This window comes from Sebastes umbrosus, chromosome 13, assembly GCF_015220745.1.
Source record: "Sebastes umbrosus isolate fSebUmb1 chromosome 13, fSebUmb1.pri, whole genome shotgun sequence".
NCBI classification, from domain to species: domain Eukaryota; kingdom Metazoa; phylum Chordata; class Actinopteri; order Perciformes; family Sebastidae; genus Sebastes; species Sebastes umbrosus.
Genome location: NC_051281.1, coordinates 30,203,909 through 30,220,870, shown reverse-complemented (window position 1 = coordinate 30,220,870; position 16,962 = coordinate 30,203,909). Strand labels below are relative to the sequence as shown.

Genomic DNA, 16,962 nt, shown 5'->3' with positions numbered 1-16,962 from the left:
CAGTTTTACAGGTATCATGCCAGTTGTTGAGAATAATAATAATGATTTTATTTATATAGAAGGAGGCTAAATAAAGTTAGGTTAAATTTTGGCGAGGAAAAAACTGGCATGACCATTTTCAAAGGGGTCCCTTGACCTCTGACCTTAAGATATGTGAATGAAAATGGGTTCTATTGATACCCACGAGTCTCCCCATTAATGAATGAATTGTTTATTTTTGATTTATGACTAGAACAACTTTACAAACTGATGAGCTGCATCTCGAATTAATGTTCAGGTTGGCAGCTTTCAGGTGATGTACACCACTTCTATGTGACATCTACTGTTGACTATTACCCCTGAACATCACCTGTCCCCTACCCCTCTATAAAAGAGGGTGGAATGGTACAGTAAGGGGTTCTGTCTGTGTTCTGTCTGTGTTCTGTCTGTACTTGCTTGTTAAAACAGGCAAAGTAGTTTCAGCATCATTTTGGCTAGTGTACTCTTTCTAGTTTCTCAATGTTACCAACAGTGCCTTTAATGTCTTTAAAATCAAACTACTGTGTACAAATGGTCGATGATCTTGTGGCCTGCAGATCATCATGATGGCCAGGTGGGACACTAGAACAGTATTTCCTTCATTGGGTGGTTCAAGATTTGAAGTTTTAGAGGCTCTGAATCTCCTCCTCCAGTAAACCAGGTGTGCAGCAGGATGAAGTTAAACCTACACTGACCTCTAGTGGCATTAGCTGATCTCTGCAGTGCTAATGTTAAACCACAGGTGCAGATGGTTAACTGCAGTTTCTGGGAACAGTATGTGGGACACTAAGAGACCATGTTATCTTGTGTAAGGAAAAGCACCTTAAATCACAGCTGATCTAATGCTGCAGCCCCCCAATGTTTAGTTGACTTCACATAAATTCAGACATGGCATTATTATTAAGTTAAAAGAACAGATGTCTGACCTCTGCAAGTCAATATCCAGTATTTCATGCATGATGCAATATCTTTTGTTTCACTTATTTGACAATGCAAGTGCAAATGATGTCTAGCATATACTTAAAGATAAAGTATCTAACAGCACTTGTCATTGTAGTGAAAGGTGTTTAAGCAGCAGTGGGTAGAAATGGAGCAAATATGATTTAAAAAAAAATATTCTTTTATAAAACGGTCACTATATCCTGACAGTCTTGCATGAGACAGGTAATCTGAAAAAAACATGTTCCTCTGTGTCCTCCGGTGCTCCTAATGGCATCTGCAAGATTTCACAGAACGGAGGAAAACAACCAATCAGAGCCGAGCTGAAGCCTTGCCGTCTCTGAGCAGCTGTCAATCACTCACAAACTCTGATCAAATGGTCAAAATAGGCAGCGCTTATCAAATATGAATCAATATTCTGTTACTGTCATGCTTATTTCTTGCATAAAATGTTCTCAGAAACATCTTGTAGTGTACTATTTAGCTGTAAAATGAGAAAGTTTGTGATCCCGCCGCCATGTTGAGATCAGTTGAGGAAATACCAAGCACCGCCCACCAGCCGCAGCACAATTTCTCATTTTACAGCTAAACAGTACACTACAAGATGATTCTGAACACATTTTACGCAAGAAATAGGCATTACAGTAACAGAATATTAATTAATATTTGATTAGCGCTGCCTAGTTTGATTGCTTGATTCTGTTGAATGAGCAGCCAATAGGAACGCTCTCTTTCTCCGAAATGACCTGTGATTGGCCAAAGTCTCCCGTCACCGGCTAGATTTTCTAAAGCCTGAAAACAGAGCCATGAGGAGGAGCAGAAGTCTAGTTTTCTCTCAGAACACTTGAATTACAATATGCTGAAATGTTATTATGGAACTTTTGCCCAATGATGCCAAAAATTTTCTGCCTACTGCTGCTTTAAAGAACTATCTGACAACGTCTGTCATTAACTCTTTTTATATTGATGCATTTGAAAGCAAATCATTCGCTGGATGAAGTTATTAGGTTCAGAATGTTTTATGTTATGTGATAGTAAACATGTGGTTGCATGAAGTTCCATATTTGTCTTGATCAAACTGGAAGTGTGTATCCCTGGTTTGAGCGTATGGGACTGCTACTGTAAATTACTTCTTTGTGTTTTACTTTTTGAATACAGGACGGAGAGCTACCAGAACCATCTTGTGGGATTCAGTGTGGTTCACATTGCATGATGCGTCTACAGGGGATCAGTTTTAAGCAGTAAATAACGTGGATCATGAGCAAATTATATATTTTTTAATCATAAACTGAGACTTGACAAAAGCAGTAACATATTGGAGATGTTATTGAATTGATGAAAAATAAAGTACATTTGTTGAGCATGCTCTTAGGAAAATAATTAACATTTTTACAGCCTGCAATGAATAAACATATTTAATCTACAACTTCATTACATTACAACTCTGCATATTTGCAATTAGAATTTCCGTACCATTTTTATAGATTCAATATTCTACAGTTTTTCCGTGGAATGTTTTTTAGCCTTAAAGAAGCAATATGATGTACAAATAGCTCCAAACACTGCAACAATCAGGAGAGCAAATGTGGTGGTGAGTCCGGTCTCAGCATCACTGGTAGAGAGCGTCATACCCAGGAAGCTCACAGTGTTGTCAGAGGGAACCGGTGTGATCGGTGCACTTGTTGCTGTAGAAAGGACACATATTAACAATAGTAACTGTAAATTTAAACCATAATTGTTTTTCACATCTTAAATGTGGGAACAGAAAAATCTACTAGTTCACAAAATCTGAACTTCTACTATCACTGAATGTTGTTTTCTATGAAAAAAATAGTGATATGTCGGGGGGGTGGGGGGAAAGCGTACTCGCTTTCATGCTAAGAGCTAGATGAGAAGATCAATACCACTCTGTTGTGTCCGTCCTTTAAATATCAAGCTACAGACAGCAGACAGTTAACTTAAGCTTAGCATAAAGACTGAGAGCATGAGGAAGCAGCTAGCCTGGCTCTGTCCGTAAGCAACAGACCTCTAAAGGTCACTAATATTAACACACTATATCTCTTGTTTAAAAGAGATCCATTTTAAAGGGATAGTTTGGGCGTTTTGAAGTGGGGTTGTATGAGGTACTTATCCATAGTCAGTGTGTTACCTACAGTAGATGACGGTCGGCACGCCCCCAGTTAGGAGAACAGACAAGAGTACCGACACGGGAGCAAAGCAATGTACTGCTGTGGACAGGGGCAGCAGCAAAACATATTTTAGCTACCTGAAAGAAAGGCTCACCTAAAAACAATCAATATCAGTTTAAGTGTGCGCTACATTTAGAATATTTTCCGATGGGGAACTGAACTGAAAATGAAACTTACCTATACTGATTTTGTCAACGGAGTCTGGTGGCTTTGAAGAGAGCATTGATAAGTTTCACTTTCAATTCAGTTCCCCATCGGAAAGGAGAAGGAAAGGGCTGTCTGACGCAAGATAAAGCTTTGAAAATATTCTAAATATAACGTACACTTAAACGGATATTGATTTTTTTTTATGAGTCTTTTAGGTGGCTAAATTTTATTTTGCTGCTGGCCCCGTCCACAGCAGTACATTGCTTTGCTCCGGTGCTGGTACTCCAGTCTGTTTCTCCAAACCGGGGGCGTGCCGACCACCATCTATCTGTAGGTAATACACTGACTATGGATAGGTACTGCATACAACCCCGCTTCAAAACACCCAAACTACCCCTATATTTAGTGCTTGGTTGGTGGATGCATCAATTTACCTTCAGGCTCGGTGTTCAAGCACTCATGGGGTCCCAAGGCGGGGTCTGGAAACCCGTTGCAGTTGATGATGGTGGAGTAGAGGGTAACAGAAGTCTTGGCCACTCGAGGTAATTTAGGGTCTGAGTGATTGACGTAGAAAAGACCAAATCTCTCTGAAAAGCCAGTGGCCCACTCTAGGTTGTCCATCAGTGACCACGCTGTGTAACCACGGATATCCACGTGATCCAGCAAGTAAGCTGGGAAAAGAAAATGAACACCTTTAGGAATGCAAATCCACTCTAAATGATTGTTTTATGAACTAGAAATTCAGTATCTTGGTTTGAACATGAACATTATTCTGTGAAACAGCAAAATTACTATGAACCATTATACATTGATTATTACTTTACATGAGATTTTACCAATTGTCTCTATTAAAAATATACGATGGAAGTAGTCGTCGGATACCTTTCAGCGCCTGGTTGATGTATTTTTCATAGTAGTAGCTCCTATGAAGATCATTTAGGTCAATAGGCCCCCGCTCTGACATGCCATTTTCTGTGATGATAATAGGTGGATTTCCATACTCCTCCTTAATGAAGTTTAATATCCTGCGGAATCCAAACGGTGAGACCTTCAGCCAGGATGAGCCTGAATCCAGCCAGGTACGATCAGCAATTGTTCCTGCACCCCTTGAGAAGATCAAATCAGGGAAATGGTTTTATTTCACAGCTCACCACCATGTGATAATGTATAACTTGCTTCTCCCACCTGGCTCCTGTTGGTACTTGCTTACCTATCGGCATCATAGTGCTGAAGGTCTCCATAGTTCACAGGGAAAGCAAGCACAGTGGTGTAATGGTTGAACCCAAAATAATCATAGGTCCCCTTAATCCTCTTGATCTCCTCAGGAATGAACTCAGGCAGCCTGGAGAGATTGTATTGACATAATTAAATGTACCCAATGAATGTAAATCAATTTTTCATGATTTCACTTTCGGGCTTTAATGTTGGTTTTAATAATACCGAGATTTAAGCAGACCAGCAGCTAAGCTTCGCTCTCGAATGATTGTCTTCATCATGTTGCTGTAGTCTCCATTAAATACGGGATGGGCAAACCAGCCAATATAGAACTGCACAAGGAGACACACAACTGCCATTAGATACCTAATAAACTATTTCCACATAAAATGTGCATGCAATTGAAGAATCTATAAACAATAAGGCCCGTAAAAGAATTTCCTTTTTTGTTTTTTAAAGTACCTGCACCACACGTCTTGCGGCATCAATGTCCTCCTGCTTGTAGGGATTTCTAGGTTCTGACCAGTCAGAGTTGATGGTGATGGAGATAATTCCTTTCTGTTCGGCCCGGTACGTGTCATTGTAGAGATGCCAGGCCTCAGCGTGAGATTTAAGCAGATTGTGACCCACAATGTAGGGCAGAGTGCCTGGTCGGAAACTGATCCCTGGACACGCACAAGGAGTAACAGACACATTTTCTAGTTTGTTTAGCTATATGACTTTTATCATTGTGGTTTAGAAAGGTCGAGATTAAGGATTGGTTTTAAAAAAACACTTCATGACCATGCAATACTGTTTTGGTAAAATTTCCCTTTTTAACCTGTTTTTCACACCAAACAAGTGAGCATACATTAATGTGAGGTAGAGTGTGAGATGAAGAGTATTACGTAAAGGCATACCTGGGGCAGCTGCTCCGTAGCCATGGCCCACGTTGGCTATATTGTACGGCTCATTAATGGTGATCCAGAATTTCACTTTGTGGCCAAGACGGCTAAAGATGAGGTCAGCGTAATCCCTGAATTTGACAATAATAGTCTCATTCTCCCAGCCCCCAAGGTCCTGCAGAGCTTGTGGAAGGTCCCAGTGGTAGAGAGTGATCTAACAACAAAGGAAAAACGGAATTAACCAACTTTCCATTGCAAATAACTTCTTGAGACGCTGGCAAGAATTACACATAGCCTACATGAGGTTGAATGTTTGCTGCGAGCAGTGCATCCACCAGTCTGTGGTAGTAGCCGAGTCCAGCCTCATTGACGTGCTCGGTGGTGCCATCAGGAAGCACCCTTGGCCAGGATATGGAGAAACGATAATGGGTCACCTTAAGTTGCTTCAATATAGCGACGTCCTCCTCTACTTTATTGTAACTGTTGCAGGCTATGTCGCCGTTGTCATCATTGAACACTCGGAGAGGAGTGTGAGCAAACTTGTCCCAGATGCTGAGACCTTTTCCATCTGCTCTCCATCCCCCTTCAATCTGGAGACAGCAAATGTAAAACAGATATTACATAGAAAAAAACAAAACAAAATGAGTAATATGTGCAATTCCCTGATCCAGAATTAATGAAGGGGCTTCATCTAAACCTGGTACCTGGTACGATGCAGTTGCAGTACTCCAAATAAAATCTTTGCGGAAATGTCCATGAATTAGCTTCTCATCATCTGGTGTAGGGAAACCATTATTCTTTATGAGTTGGTAGTAGAAATGAGCTGAGTACTTGGGTGTCCTTGGCCTGTTCGGGTTGGTGAAGTCCACATGGTGCAGCCCAAATCCAACTTTGTACCCATTAAGCCACTCAAAAGAATCCATGAGAGATGTTGCTATGTATCCTTTCACCTTCACGCCATCAAGGTCAGATGCTGTGATTAAAACATACACACACAAATAAACGATCAATACTAAAAATCTAAACAGTCATGACAATCATATTTATCTTAACAAGTGCTTATGTCTGTGCACCTTTCAGAGCCTCGTCAACATAGGTCTTGTAATAAAATATTCTGGCAGAGTCATCCCAAGTTGTCTTAATGTCTGTAGCTACTCCATTCTCAGTGATGTAAATCTCTGGATCTCCATACTCCTCTTTGATCCAGTTGAGGAGTCTTCTCAAGCCCCATGCTACAGCTCTCTGGTTACTGATGGCAGTAGTTGGTGAATCACCTTCTTCTGCTTCTGACAAGTCCTGGTCATATTCATAAGATTGAGGGGAAAGCCTCAATGTAGCATGGCGTGCAATCTTTGTCGTGTAATGATTTACACAGAACATGTCAGCAGTTCCCTTGATGAAGCTCTTTTCTTCTTCAGTGAAGGCAGGTAGTCTTGTCTCTGAAAGACCTTGGAGTTCACTCTTGTTTCCAACTTGCCACTTCATCGCATCAGGGTAGTCACCATTCTTGAAAATGGGGTGTGCAAACCAACCCAGTTGGAACTGCAGAGCGCGGTCAGCAGCCACCACTTCACGGGGAACATTAACATCTTTAGGTTCAATCCAATCAGCATTGAGGGCAATGGATACTAGACCACCTTGGGATTTGCGATACTTATCATCGTATGTGTGGTATGCGGTGGCGTGTGCTTTTATAAGGTTGTGTGCAACTCTGTATGGTGCAATCCCTGGAATCTTAACATTTGGTGGGATCTGTCCACGTCCATATCCTAACCACGCAATTGTGTGAGGCTGGTTGAAGGTCATCCAAAATGTCACTCTGTCGCCAAAGGTGGCAAAGCAGAAGTCACAAAAGTCATTAAACATGTTGATCATCTCTACATTGTCCCAGCCACCGAGGTCTTGCAAAGCTTGAGGAAGGTCCCAGTGGTAGAGTGTCACCATGGGCGTGATGTTATATGCTAGGAGGCCATCAATGAGTCTATTGTAGTAGTCAACACCTTTCTGGTTCAGGGATGTACGCCGACCATCGGGAAAGATCCTGGACCAGGACAAAGAGAATCTGTATGACTTCACACTCAGAGCTCGCAGCATGTAGAAGTCTTCTTCAAGCCTGTGGTAGCTGTCACAGGCCACATCTCCATTGGCATTAGCAGGAATACTGCCCGGTTTGTGGGTGAATATATCCCAGACGCTGGGCCCCTTCCCATCAGCATTCCAGCCACCTTCAATCTGGTAAGCTGAAGATGATACTCCCCAGCTGAAGCCTTGAGGGAAAGTGCCGTAGTGGTAGATTTTTCTCTGGAATTTCGACTGATGTGAGAATTTTTCCCAGACAACCTTTGATTTAGATGGAACCTCTGACGGTGATAAAGCAGTTGGACGGCGGGTGAGTTGTATCTCTGCCCCTTTAAAAACATCCCCTTTGTGTGAACCAAATCCATTTTGCTTGATAACCTGAGTGTAGAAATATGCTGATTGCTTTGGGGTTCTTGGTCTGTCTGCATCTTCAAAGTCAACATGGTGGAGACCAAATCTTTGGCTGTAGCCTTGTTTTCCCTCAAATCCATCCATGAGTGACTGCACTGTGAATCGCTGCACATCCACTTCATCTAAGGATATTGCTACAAAATGGACAAAAACAATAGCACATTAAAATTATTTCAACACTGTGTAAATGGTGCTGTCCTATCAGAGAAATTCCAGACACTAACCTTTCAGGGCCTCGTTGATGTAACTCTTCATGTACTCTATTCTACTGGTGTCATTGAGAGTGTCCCCACTCTCCTCAGTAGGCATACCATTCCCAGTTATGTGGATAGGTACTTTAGTAACATTCAGGTATTCTGTGGAAATGTAGTTTAGAAGCCTTCTAAGTCCCCAAGGTGTAGAATAGATCCAGTCAGAAGCTGTAGAGGACCATGACGGGTCTACATGTGCCTGGAAGTTGCCTACCCCCTGAGGACCAGGGGTGCAGCCACCAACACTGTTGTTGACCAACCGGGAGGTATAATGGTTTAATCCCAAAAAGTCAGCTGTTCCACGTATCCTCTGGCTCTCTTCAGCAGTGAAAACAGGAAGTCTTGCAGGCTCAGAGTGGGGACACTCATTTCTTTTCTGTTCAATCTGAGTCTTGAGTGTTGGAGGATAATCTCCATCTACAAAGATGGGATGTGCAAACCAGCCCAACATGAACTGCAGGTAGCGATCTGCAGCTGCTATGTCTTCAGGTCTGGAGGGGTCCATGGGCTCAGCCCAGTCAGAGTTCAATGCAATGCCCACTTTCCCTCCTTGCGTCTTCCTGTATTTGTCATTGTAGATATGCCAGGCCTCAGCATGGGACTTGAGCATATTGTGAGTGGCCTGCAAAGATTAAAGAACCGGTGAGGTAAATGTACAAGAATGAAAATGAAACAGTGTATATTTACATTATAGTAAGACCATTGCTCTCACCTGATAGGAGGCAACCACATAGTCTTTTACTCCAGGGGGATGCTCACCAGTGCCATACCCAGCATGGCTCACCACCCAGGGGCTACTGAATGTGTTCCAGGTCTTGACCCTGTCTCCAAACCTGGAGAAACAGTTGTCTGCGTAGTCCTTGAAGGATTCAACAATTGAAGCGTTGGTCCATCCACCATTGTCCTGGAGTGCCTGGGGCAGATCCCAGTGGTGGAGAGTGACAACAGGTTGGATGCCAGATTCAATGAGAGTATTGATCAGCTTGTCATAGTAGAGAGCCCCTTTCTCTGATTGGCTGCCCCGGTGGCCTGAGGGGAAAATACGGGCCCAGGAGATGGAAAACTGGTAGGTGTTGACTTGAAGACCTCGCAGGAGGTAGACATCATAATCCACCTTGTGGTAACTGTCACAAGCTTGATCAGCTGTCTGATTCGCAAAGGCTAGGCTGTCATGACCAAAACGGTCCCAAATGGTCTCTCCCTTCCCACCTTCTATCCAGCCTCCCTCAACCTTGAAGGACTCGCTGGAGGTGGCCCATTGGAAACCAGAGGGGAACGATTGGTTGAGGAAAAGATCTCGTTCTGTTGAGGTCTGGGCCCCAAAGTTATTCCACACATTCTGATAACTGTTTCTAAATGATTTAATTCCATTGTAGTCTGAAATACCATGACTGTTGGAAAAGAGAAGGACATAAACCAATGTAAACATACAGGAAAAAGATTTGTCAGTACATATGAAACTGTGCATTTCACCAAGATAACTGTTACCTGGTTTGGAAGTCCTCCATGTCCAGCTTACCCAACATATCCATCATGTCACATCCTACAATATTCAGGTCCTTGTTGTTCAATAAGGCTGTGATGGGTGCAAGACAAAGTTACTAACATATTTGACCAACACTACGTGTAGTAGCCTATAGTAGTGACCATATTCACCATTTTAGTTTAGTGCGTTAGCATGCTAACATTTGCTAATTGGCACTAAGTTCAAAGTACAGCTGAGGCTGATGGGAATGTCATTAGTTTGGCAGGTATTTGGCTATAAGCTGAAGTATTGGACAAAATGAGATTTTGACCTGAGGATGGCACGAGTTGAAAAGTTAAAGGACCAAAGTTATAACAATTCACCCCGAAGGGGACATCGATGTTTATACCAAATGTCATGCCAATCCGTCTGATAGTTGCTTATATATTTCACTCAAAACCACAAATATGAACCTCATGGTGGTGGTAGAGAAAAAGCTAGAGGATCACCATTGTCAGTAGGATGCATCCTCCGGGCACTGTGAATCTTTATACAAAATGTAATGTCAATCCGAGTGATAGTTGTTAAGCTATTTCAGTCCGAACCAAAGTGGTGGACTGACTGACCTGGCCATCCCTAGAGCCATGCCAGCATGGCTAAAAACTGTTGACATCCATCAATATTTGGTTGACATGTTTGCTTAAAGGGACTGTTTGTAACTTCTTACACGTATAAATCGGCCGGTGTCTAATGCGGTGTCTTTGTAACCTCTTTCACTTACACTCTTATAAATCATTGCGGGTCGGTGTTTCCCATGCGCAGTCACGTGTGGCTACACTGTTCCAACACAAACTACACGGAAGCACCAAAACTGCAAAGTTCTATCTAGTGAAGCCCGTCTTGCAAAACAGTGTCAACTCTTCCTGCTTCAGCCTTTCGACCGCGGTCAGAAGACACAGGGGAGACCGTAGCTTTGGTCTCCAGGACTGGAGTCCTTGCTGTGTCTGCTCCGCTGCCTGCCTGCCTTCACTCACACACACCGCGCTCGTTCTCACTCGCTCCACTTCTCACGTGCATGCGCGCACACTACACACTGCAGAAGACGGGAGTTTGAAGCAGGAAACAGGATCAGCATTGATTCATGGAGAGACCTTCGTCTGGTCAGCTAACATTACTGCCAAGCAGTTGAAATATAGAGTGATATTGTGCTTTTAGCTGACGTGTGTCGCCTCACTGTTTTGATCAATGCTCGTTCATGTCTATGAAGAGCAAGCACAAGCGCGGGTGCGTGCAACAGGATGCTGACTTAACGGCCACAGGTGTCGCTGTTAACAAGCAATTTCTGATTCTTACACAGAGTCCCTTTAAACTACAACAAATACTCCAGGTATCTGCTTTAAATCCTACATTCTTCATTTAATTTAAATGACTGCTAAAACTATGTATTGCCTGCTAAACACATTGAGTTGTGTTTTATGCATTAACTCTTGCGGTATAAGAACCACAGGTGTATTTATCAATTTCAAAAGAGTGGTCACTTTTAGAGTGAAGGGACTCTATGTAAGAATCAGAAATTGCTTGTTAACAGCGACACCTGTGGCCATTAAGTCAACTAAAGTCAGCGTCCTGTTGCTCGCGCTCGTGCTCGCTCCACATAGACATGAACGAGCATCGATCAAAACAGTGACGCGACACACGTCAGCTAAAACCACAATATCACTCTATATTTCAGCTGCTTGGCAGTAATGTTAGCTGACCGCGGTCAGAAGGAACAGGGGAGACACTGGAGTTTTGGTCAGAGACGATAACGTTACTCGCTCCGGAGCCCCATCACTTCACTCAGCAGCAGGAAACAACACGGGAAACCTCTGTTGGTCTGGAGGAGCTGCAGCAGTTATTTCTGCACAAACGTCCACTGTACATTCACTAGATATTCTCAGAGCTAAACTAACTCTTCTGCAGTGTGTAATGTGCCGCATGCACGTGAGAGGTGGAGCGAAAGAGCGAGAAAGAGCGCGGTGTGTGAGTGAAGGCAGGCAGAGGAGGAGAGGAGCAGAGGAGCAGAGTACAGCAGAGATTCCGGTCCTGGAGACCAAGACTATGGTCCCCCCTGTGTCTTCTGGCAGCGGTCGGGAGGCTGGAGCAGGATTAGTTGACACTGTTTCACAGACGGGCTTCACTAGATATAACTGTGCGGTTTTGGTGCTTCCGTGTAGTTTGTGTCGGAACAGCATAGCCACACGCGAGCGCGCATGGGAAACACCGACCCGCAATGATTTATAAGAGTGTAAGAAGTTACAAACAGTACCTTTAATTTCATGTGTATATTTCCTGTTGTAACTGCATTTTGGATTAGTTCACAAAGCACAAAATCATATTAGCTTATAATAAATGATAGGTAGTTTAATTTGGGAGTGACAATGTTGTTCCATAGAGAAAGAGAGGCAGTGGCAATATGAAATAGGCCCTATTAGTCTGAATTAGTATATAAATATACTAATCAGGTAGTATTTTCCTGAAAGTAATACTACTTAAAAAAGGTTCTGCTGTTTCTTGGTATTCATTGTTAAATATTTTAATGTTATACGTAGAACATTGGATAACAGAGTAATATTAAGTCAACTATGACGACACTTACCTTGTAAGAAATTGCCAAGAAGCTGGTATTGACTGTATGGACAACTATGAGCAGTCATCTCGTATATCAGGATAGGCAGGTCCCCACTGGACATCTACAACATAACATGCATGTGGCTGCGGTGTCAAAAGTAATACAAAATATGAAATACAACGTGAAAAGAAACACCTTTTAATGTTCACTGTACCTGTAAGCTGCTCAGCTCCTTTGCAAAGTTTGATGCAGAGGCACAGTTATAGTCAATGTGCACTGACACGAAATCCATCTGTTGAAAATAGGAGATACAGCACGGTATGTTATCCCACTCATGTCTATTAATGAAAAATAATTGCTCCTTGTTTAAGTTTTATTGCCATAGGGATTATGCACCGTTAAATACACCAAAATGATTGTGATCTACTTTATACACCTATTGTGAAATAGGTGAACACTAATGTTATCCAAAAGGTTTGTTGTTTTGTGATGATGTGTGTAAGAGTGCAGATAAAGGCATGGGCCACAAGTTGCTGACACATAATCTTTGAGCACTTATTATCAAAGAGTTAAGATAAGGAGAGGTATAAAACAATTTGAAAGGCTGACAACACACTTTGGAGAAATCGTGATAATCAATAATTAATCACACATTTTTTATCTGTTCAAAATGTACCTTAAAGGGAGTTTAGTCAAGTATTTAATACTCTTATCAACATGGGAGTGAGCTGCTTTATGCAAATGTATGTATATATTTATTACTGGAAATCAATTAACAACACAAAACAATGACAGATATTGTCCATAAACCCTCACAGGTACTGCATTTAGCATAAAACAATATGCTCCAATCATAACATGGTACTCATAATAGACTTGACTGGACTGATAACACCGAGGCCCTCTACAGGAAGGGACAGAGCAAACTGTTCTTCCTGAGGAGGCTCAGGTCTTTTAATGTATGCAATAGGCTGCTGCAGATGTTTTACCAGTCTGTAGTAGCCAGTGTTCTCTTTTTTGCTGTGGTATGTTGGGGGGGTAACATGAACACAAGGGATGCCAACAGACTGAACAGGCTGGTGAGGAAGGCTGGCTCTGTGGTTGGATCTGAGCTGGACGGTCTGGAGGTGGTGGCAGAGGGCAGGATGAGGAGGAAGCTGGACGCTATCCTGGAAAACCCCTTCCACCCCCTCCATGATGAGCTAGTCAAGATGAGGAGCACCTTCAGCCACAGACTCATCCCTCCTCGGCACAACACAAAGCGCCTGGGTCAGTCCTTCATGCTGGTAGCCATCAGGCTCCACAACCAAGGCTAACCCCCATATGACAACTATTAGGACTTTTAAGAAATTTAAACATGCACTATCTGGCGCACTTTACACTCACTTTACACTATACATCCTATATACCACTTTATTGCTGACTGCACATATGTACATATTACATTTATTTATTTATTTATTTATTGTACATACTACATTTATTTATTGACGGACTGTACACACTATGTTCACCCATTCACTCTGTATCTTTTATATCTCTATTATTATCTTTAGAATTTGTGTATACCTTTACCTCTCCTGTGATTCACTCTGTTTGTTGATGTTGCTGCTTTGACACCTGAATTTCCCTCCGGGGATTAATAAAGGTCCATCTTATCTTATCTTATCTTATCTTATAATAGGCAACAACAGCTGTCAGTGTGTCAGTGTGCTGACTTGACTATGACTTGCCCCAAACTGCATGTGATTATCATAAAGTGGGCATGTCTGTAAAGGGGAGACTCGTGGGTACCTATATAACCCATTTTAAGGTCAAGGGACCCCTTTGAAAATGGCCAAAATTTAGCGTAAGCTTGGAGCGTTTTATAGCCTCCCTCGCGATACGTAAGTATGACATGGTTGGTACCAACGTCCATGATTGAATTTCTTAGGTTTAGTAATTTCATCTGATACCAGTATCATATTTTACTCTAGTTTTAAAACTGAGTCGCTACAACCTAAAAATCATAAGTTGCGTTAATGCGTTAAAGAAATTAGTGCCGTTAAAACAAATTTGCGTCAACGCATTTCCCGTAAATTTCTTGTAAAAACGATGTTGAAAATGACTAACTCTATCTTTTTATGCTGATTTACTGTTTTCAAATGGTTTTCCTTTGGAACCTCATAGCAAAAGCACCGGAAGCTAATTATATAACGAAAGAAGAAGTTTAACAGATGCATAAGAGAACAGAGGATGCAGCTTACTGTGGTTGAACCTTTGATTTGGGGAAGAATTGCAACATCACTAGCTCTCAACCCAATCGACAGACGTCTCCCTGTGAATATGGAAGCATGAACACTGTTAACACTTTTTCACTGAGGATATTTTGACAAAGCACAGGTGTAAATCTTTACATGAATGATGGCTGAATTTCATTTAGCTGCTTCAATAGAACAGTAACGTTATTAGTAACACCTTTGATTTTCCTACTATGACGAATCTCTGAAAAAAGCCCATTGGGCACAGCTGTACAGTGAAATGCGTGCTTAGAGGATTTTATTGATCTGACTTGGATTGACTATTGAGATAAGCACGGTAATTTACACATGTAATCTGTGCCATAAATAATGAGGTGAAGGGTTTCAGATAGAAAAAAAAGTTTATCAGTTGGTCATAAAGTCATAATTTTTACAAGTTATTTCTCAAAATACACTGAGTGGAATGTGTGCAAACTTATAAATATCTTGGGACAATTATTGACTCAAAGCTGAACTTTGAAGCTAATTGTGAAGCTGTATGCAAAAAGGGGCACTAGCGTCTGTTTTGCTTGAGGAAACTGGCCTATTCCCACATTGACAAAACCATAATGACCTTATTTTAGTGTGCTTTTATTGAATCAATCTTTTTCTTTGCTCTCATGATTTAGAAACGTATCTTTAAAGAACAGAAATGATCTGTATCAGATCGTGAAATGGTCTAGTAGGCTGATTAGTGATCATTGCTTAAAGCAGCAGTGGGTAGGAATGAAGCAAATATGATTAATAAATGGGTCACTATATCCTGACAGTAGTGCATGAGACAGGTAATCTACAACAACAATCATGTGCCTCTGTGTCCTCCGGTGCTACTAATGGCATCTGCAAGATTTCACAGACCGGAGGAAAACAACCAATCAGAGCCGAGCTGGAGCCTTGCCGTCTCTGAGCAGCTGTCAATCACTCACAAACTCAAACAGTCAAACTAGGCAGCGCTGATCAAATATGAATCAATATTCTGTCACTGTAATGCCTATTGAGTTTGTGTCCCGGCAGTCATGTTGAGATCAGTTGAGGAAATACCAGGCACCGCCCACTAGCCGGGGCACAGCCAATACAAACGCTCTCTCTCTGAAATGACCTGTGATTGGCCAATATTTGTTAAAGCCTGAAAACAGAGCCATGAGGAGGTGCAGAAGTCTAGTTTTCTCTCAGAACACTTGAATTACAATATGCTGAAAGGTTATTATGGGATTTTTACCCAATGATGCCAAAAAATATACTGCCTACTGAGGCTTTAACCCAGGGTCTCTGTACATCACACAGTTCCAGTGGATAACCAGCACCATTTGAAATGATCACTCTCACCCTTTGCACAGTAAATTTCAGCTTCTTCTTTCTGGACGGAGGTTTAGTGCTGTAGAACAAAGCGGTATAAAAATAGCTTTGTTCCAGCAGCCATCACTCAGATGAACAAGTTGTAGCAACACTGTACAGATGCTATAGAAGCAATGCTTGCTTTTTTATATTTATTCTTTGTATTTTAGTGGTTTTAGTAGTCAGTGGAGCCTTGAGCCTTTTTTTATCATGTTTGTCTATTGTCTGTTTGTAAAATGTGTGTATCACGATGGATACCTTGTCTTTTTGCTGCAAACCAAATGTACCTACACATACAGTAACCTGAACCTGAACCTGAAAAGAAAATATATTACTTATTAGTGATTACACTATGTTTTAAATGATTAAGGGTGATGAGACATAATTTATATTCTATTTAACTATTAAAACATAGTAACAAATGACCAATCCTGCAAACAGGAGCTAAATCAACCAATCATATCATTAAGCCTCTCCTCATCCTCTATCAGTCTTACTTACCTTTGCCAGGAAACCGTTGATGGTAGAGCTGGTAAATGTTCTTGTTGAGCTGGAGGATATTTTGCAGAGGACCGGGAGCACCTGCAGGCTGCGCGTCACGCCGGACATGATCCAACTCACTCAATGTCACCCAGGAGTCTGCCAGTGCTCCAAACTCCTGGAAGGCAAACTCTGCATACTGCTGAAACACCTCTAGCAGCTTCTGGCTCTCCCAGCCTCCATACCTTGATCTCAGAGTGTCTGGCACCGTGGATCCATGAAGGACGACCAGAGGCTGCAGGCCCACCTCCAGCAGCTGTTTCAGCAGAGTCTGGTAACAGGTAACCACAGCCTGCTGCGGTTGGCTGGGGAAGCCTCTAGGTAGGAGTTGAGCCCATGACAGCGGCACTTTGAAGTGGGTCACCCCTCTGCTCTGGAGGTACTCAAAGTAGTGTTTAGAGCCCGGAGGAATGGGATGACTGCAGTCAAATGCATCATTCACCGCGCTGCCGGAGCTTCTCCCCGGCTGCTTTGTCAGAGGGCCTGCAACAAGCACAAAGTCCTCCTGTCCATTCACCTCACTGCTCCGGCATCCATACAGACAAAACACATACAGAAATGCAACCCACAATAGGTACTTCATTCTGGCTTTGAAAAAG

The 16,962-nt window shown here is 42.2% G+C and overlaps 1 protein-coding gene and 1 long non-coding RNA gene across 2 annotated transcripts; both read right to left on the bottom strand.

Moving 5' to 3' along the window:
- Positions 1–2,293: 2,293 nt before the first annotated feature.
- Positions 2,294–16,946, bottom strand: LOC119500452 (lactase-phlorizin hydrolase-like). Its single transcript, XM_037790167.1, has 17 exons — positions 16,331–16,946; positions 14,456–14,526; positions 12,424–12,501; positions 12,237–12,330; positions 9,622–9,709; positions 8,846–9,524; positions 8,107–8,755; positions 6,466–8,016; positions 6,097–6,365; positions 5,692–5,982; positions 5,408–5,606; positions 4,971–5,173; positions 4,734–4,840; positions 4,504–4,635; positions 4,176–4,399; positions 3,728–3,964; positions 2,294–2,642 (listed from the first exon to the last, which is right to left on the bottom strand). The coding sequence occupies exons 1-17, from the start codon at positions 16,944–16,946 to the stop codon at positions 2,452–2,454; spliced, it is 5,679 nt and encodes a 1,892-aa protein (XP_037646095.1). The 3' UTR covers positions 2,294–2,451.
- Positions 9,582–13,234, bottom strand: LOC119499886. Its single transcript, XR_005209474.1, has 3 exons — positions 13,086–13,234; positions 9,850–9,851; positions 9,582–9,593 (listed from the first exon to the last, which is right to left on the bottom strand). It is a non-coding gene; the product is annotated as an uncharacterized LOC119499886 (long non-coding RNA).
- Positions 16,947–16,962: the final 16 nt, after the last annotated feature.

What these genes read in the sequence shown, in the direction of transcription:
- LOC119500452 (XM_037790167.1), bottom strand. Translation starts at nt 16,946, where the DNA reads ATGAAGTACCTATTGTGGGTTGCATTTCTGTATGTGTTTTGTCTGTAT. An exon ending in CTACCATCAACGGTTTCCTG is followed by an intron (nt 14,527 to 16,330) that starts GCAAAGGTAAGT and finishes CCATATTCACAG; the next exon opens with GGAGACGTCTGTCGATTGGG. An exon ending in AGGAGCTGAGCAGCTTACAG is followed by an intron (nt 12,331 to 12,423) that starts GTACAGTGAACA and finishes GTTATGTTGTAG; the next exon opens with ATGTCCAGTGGGGACCTGCC.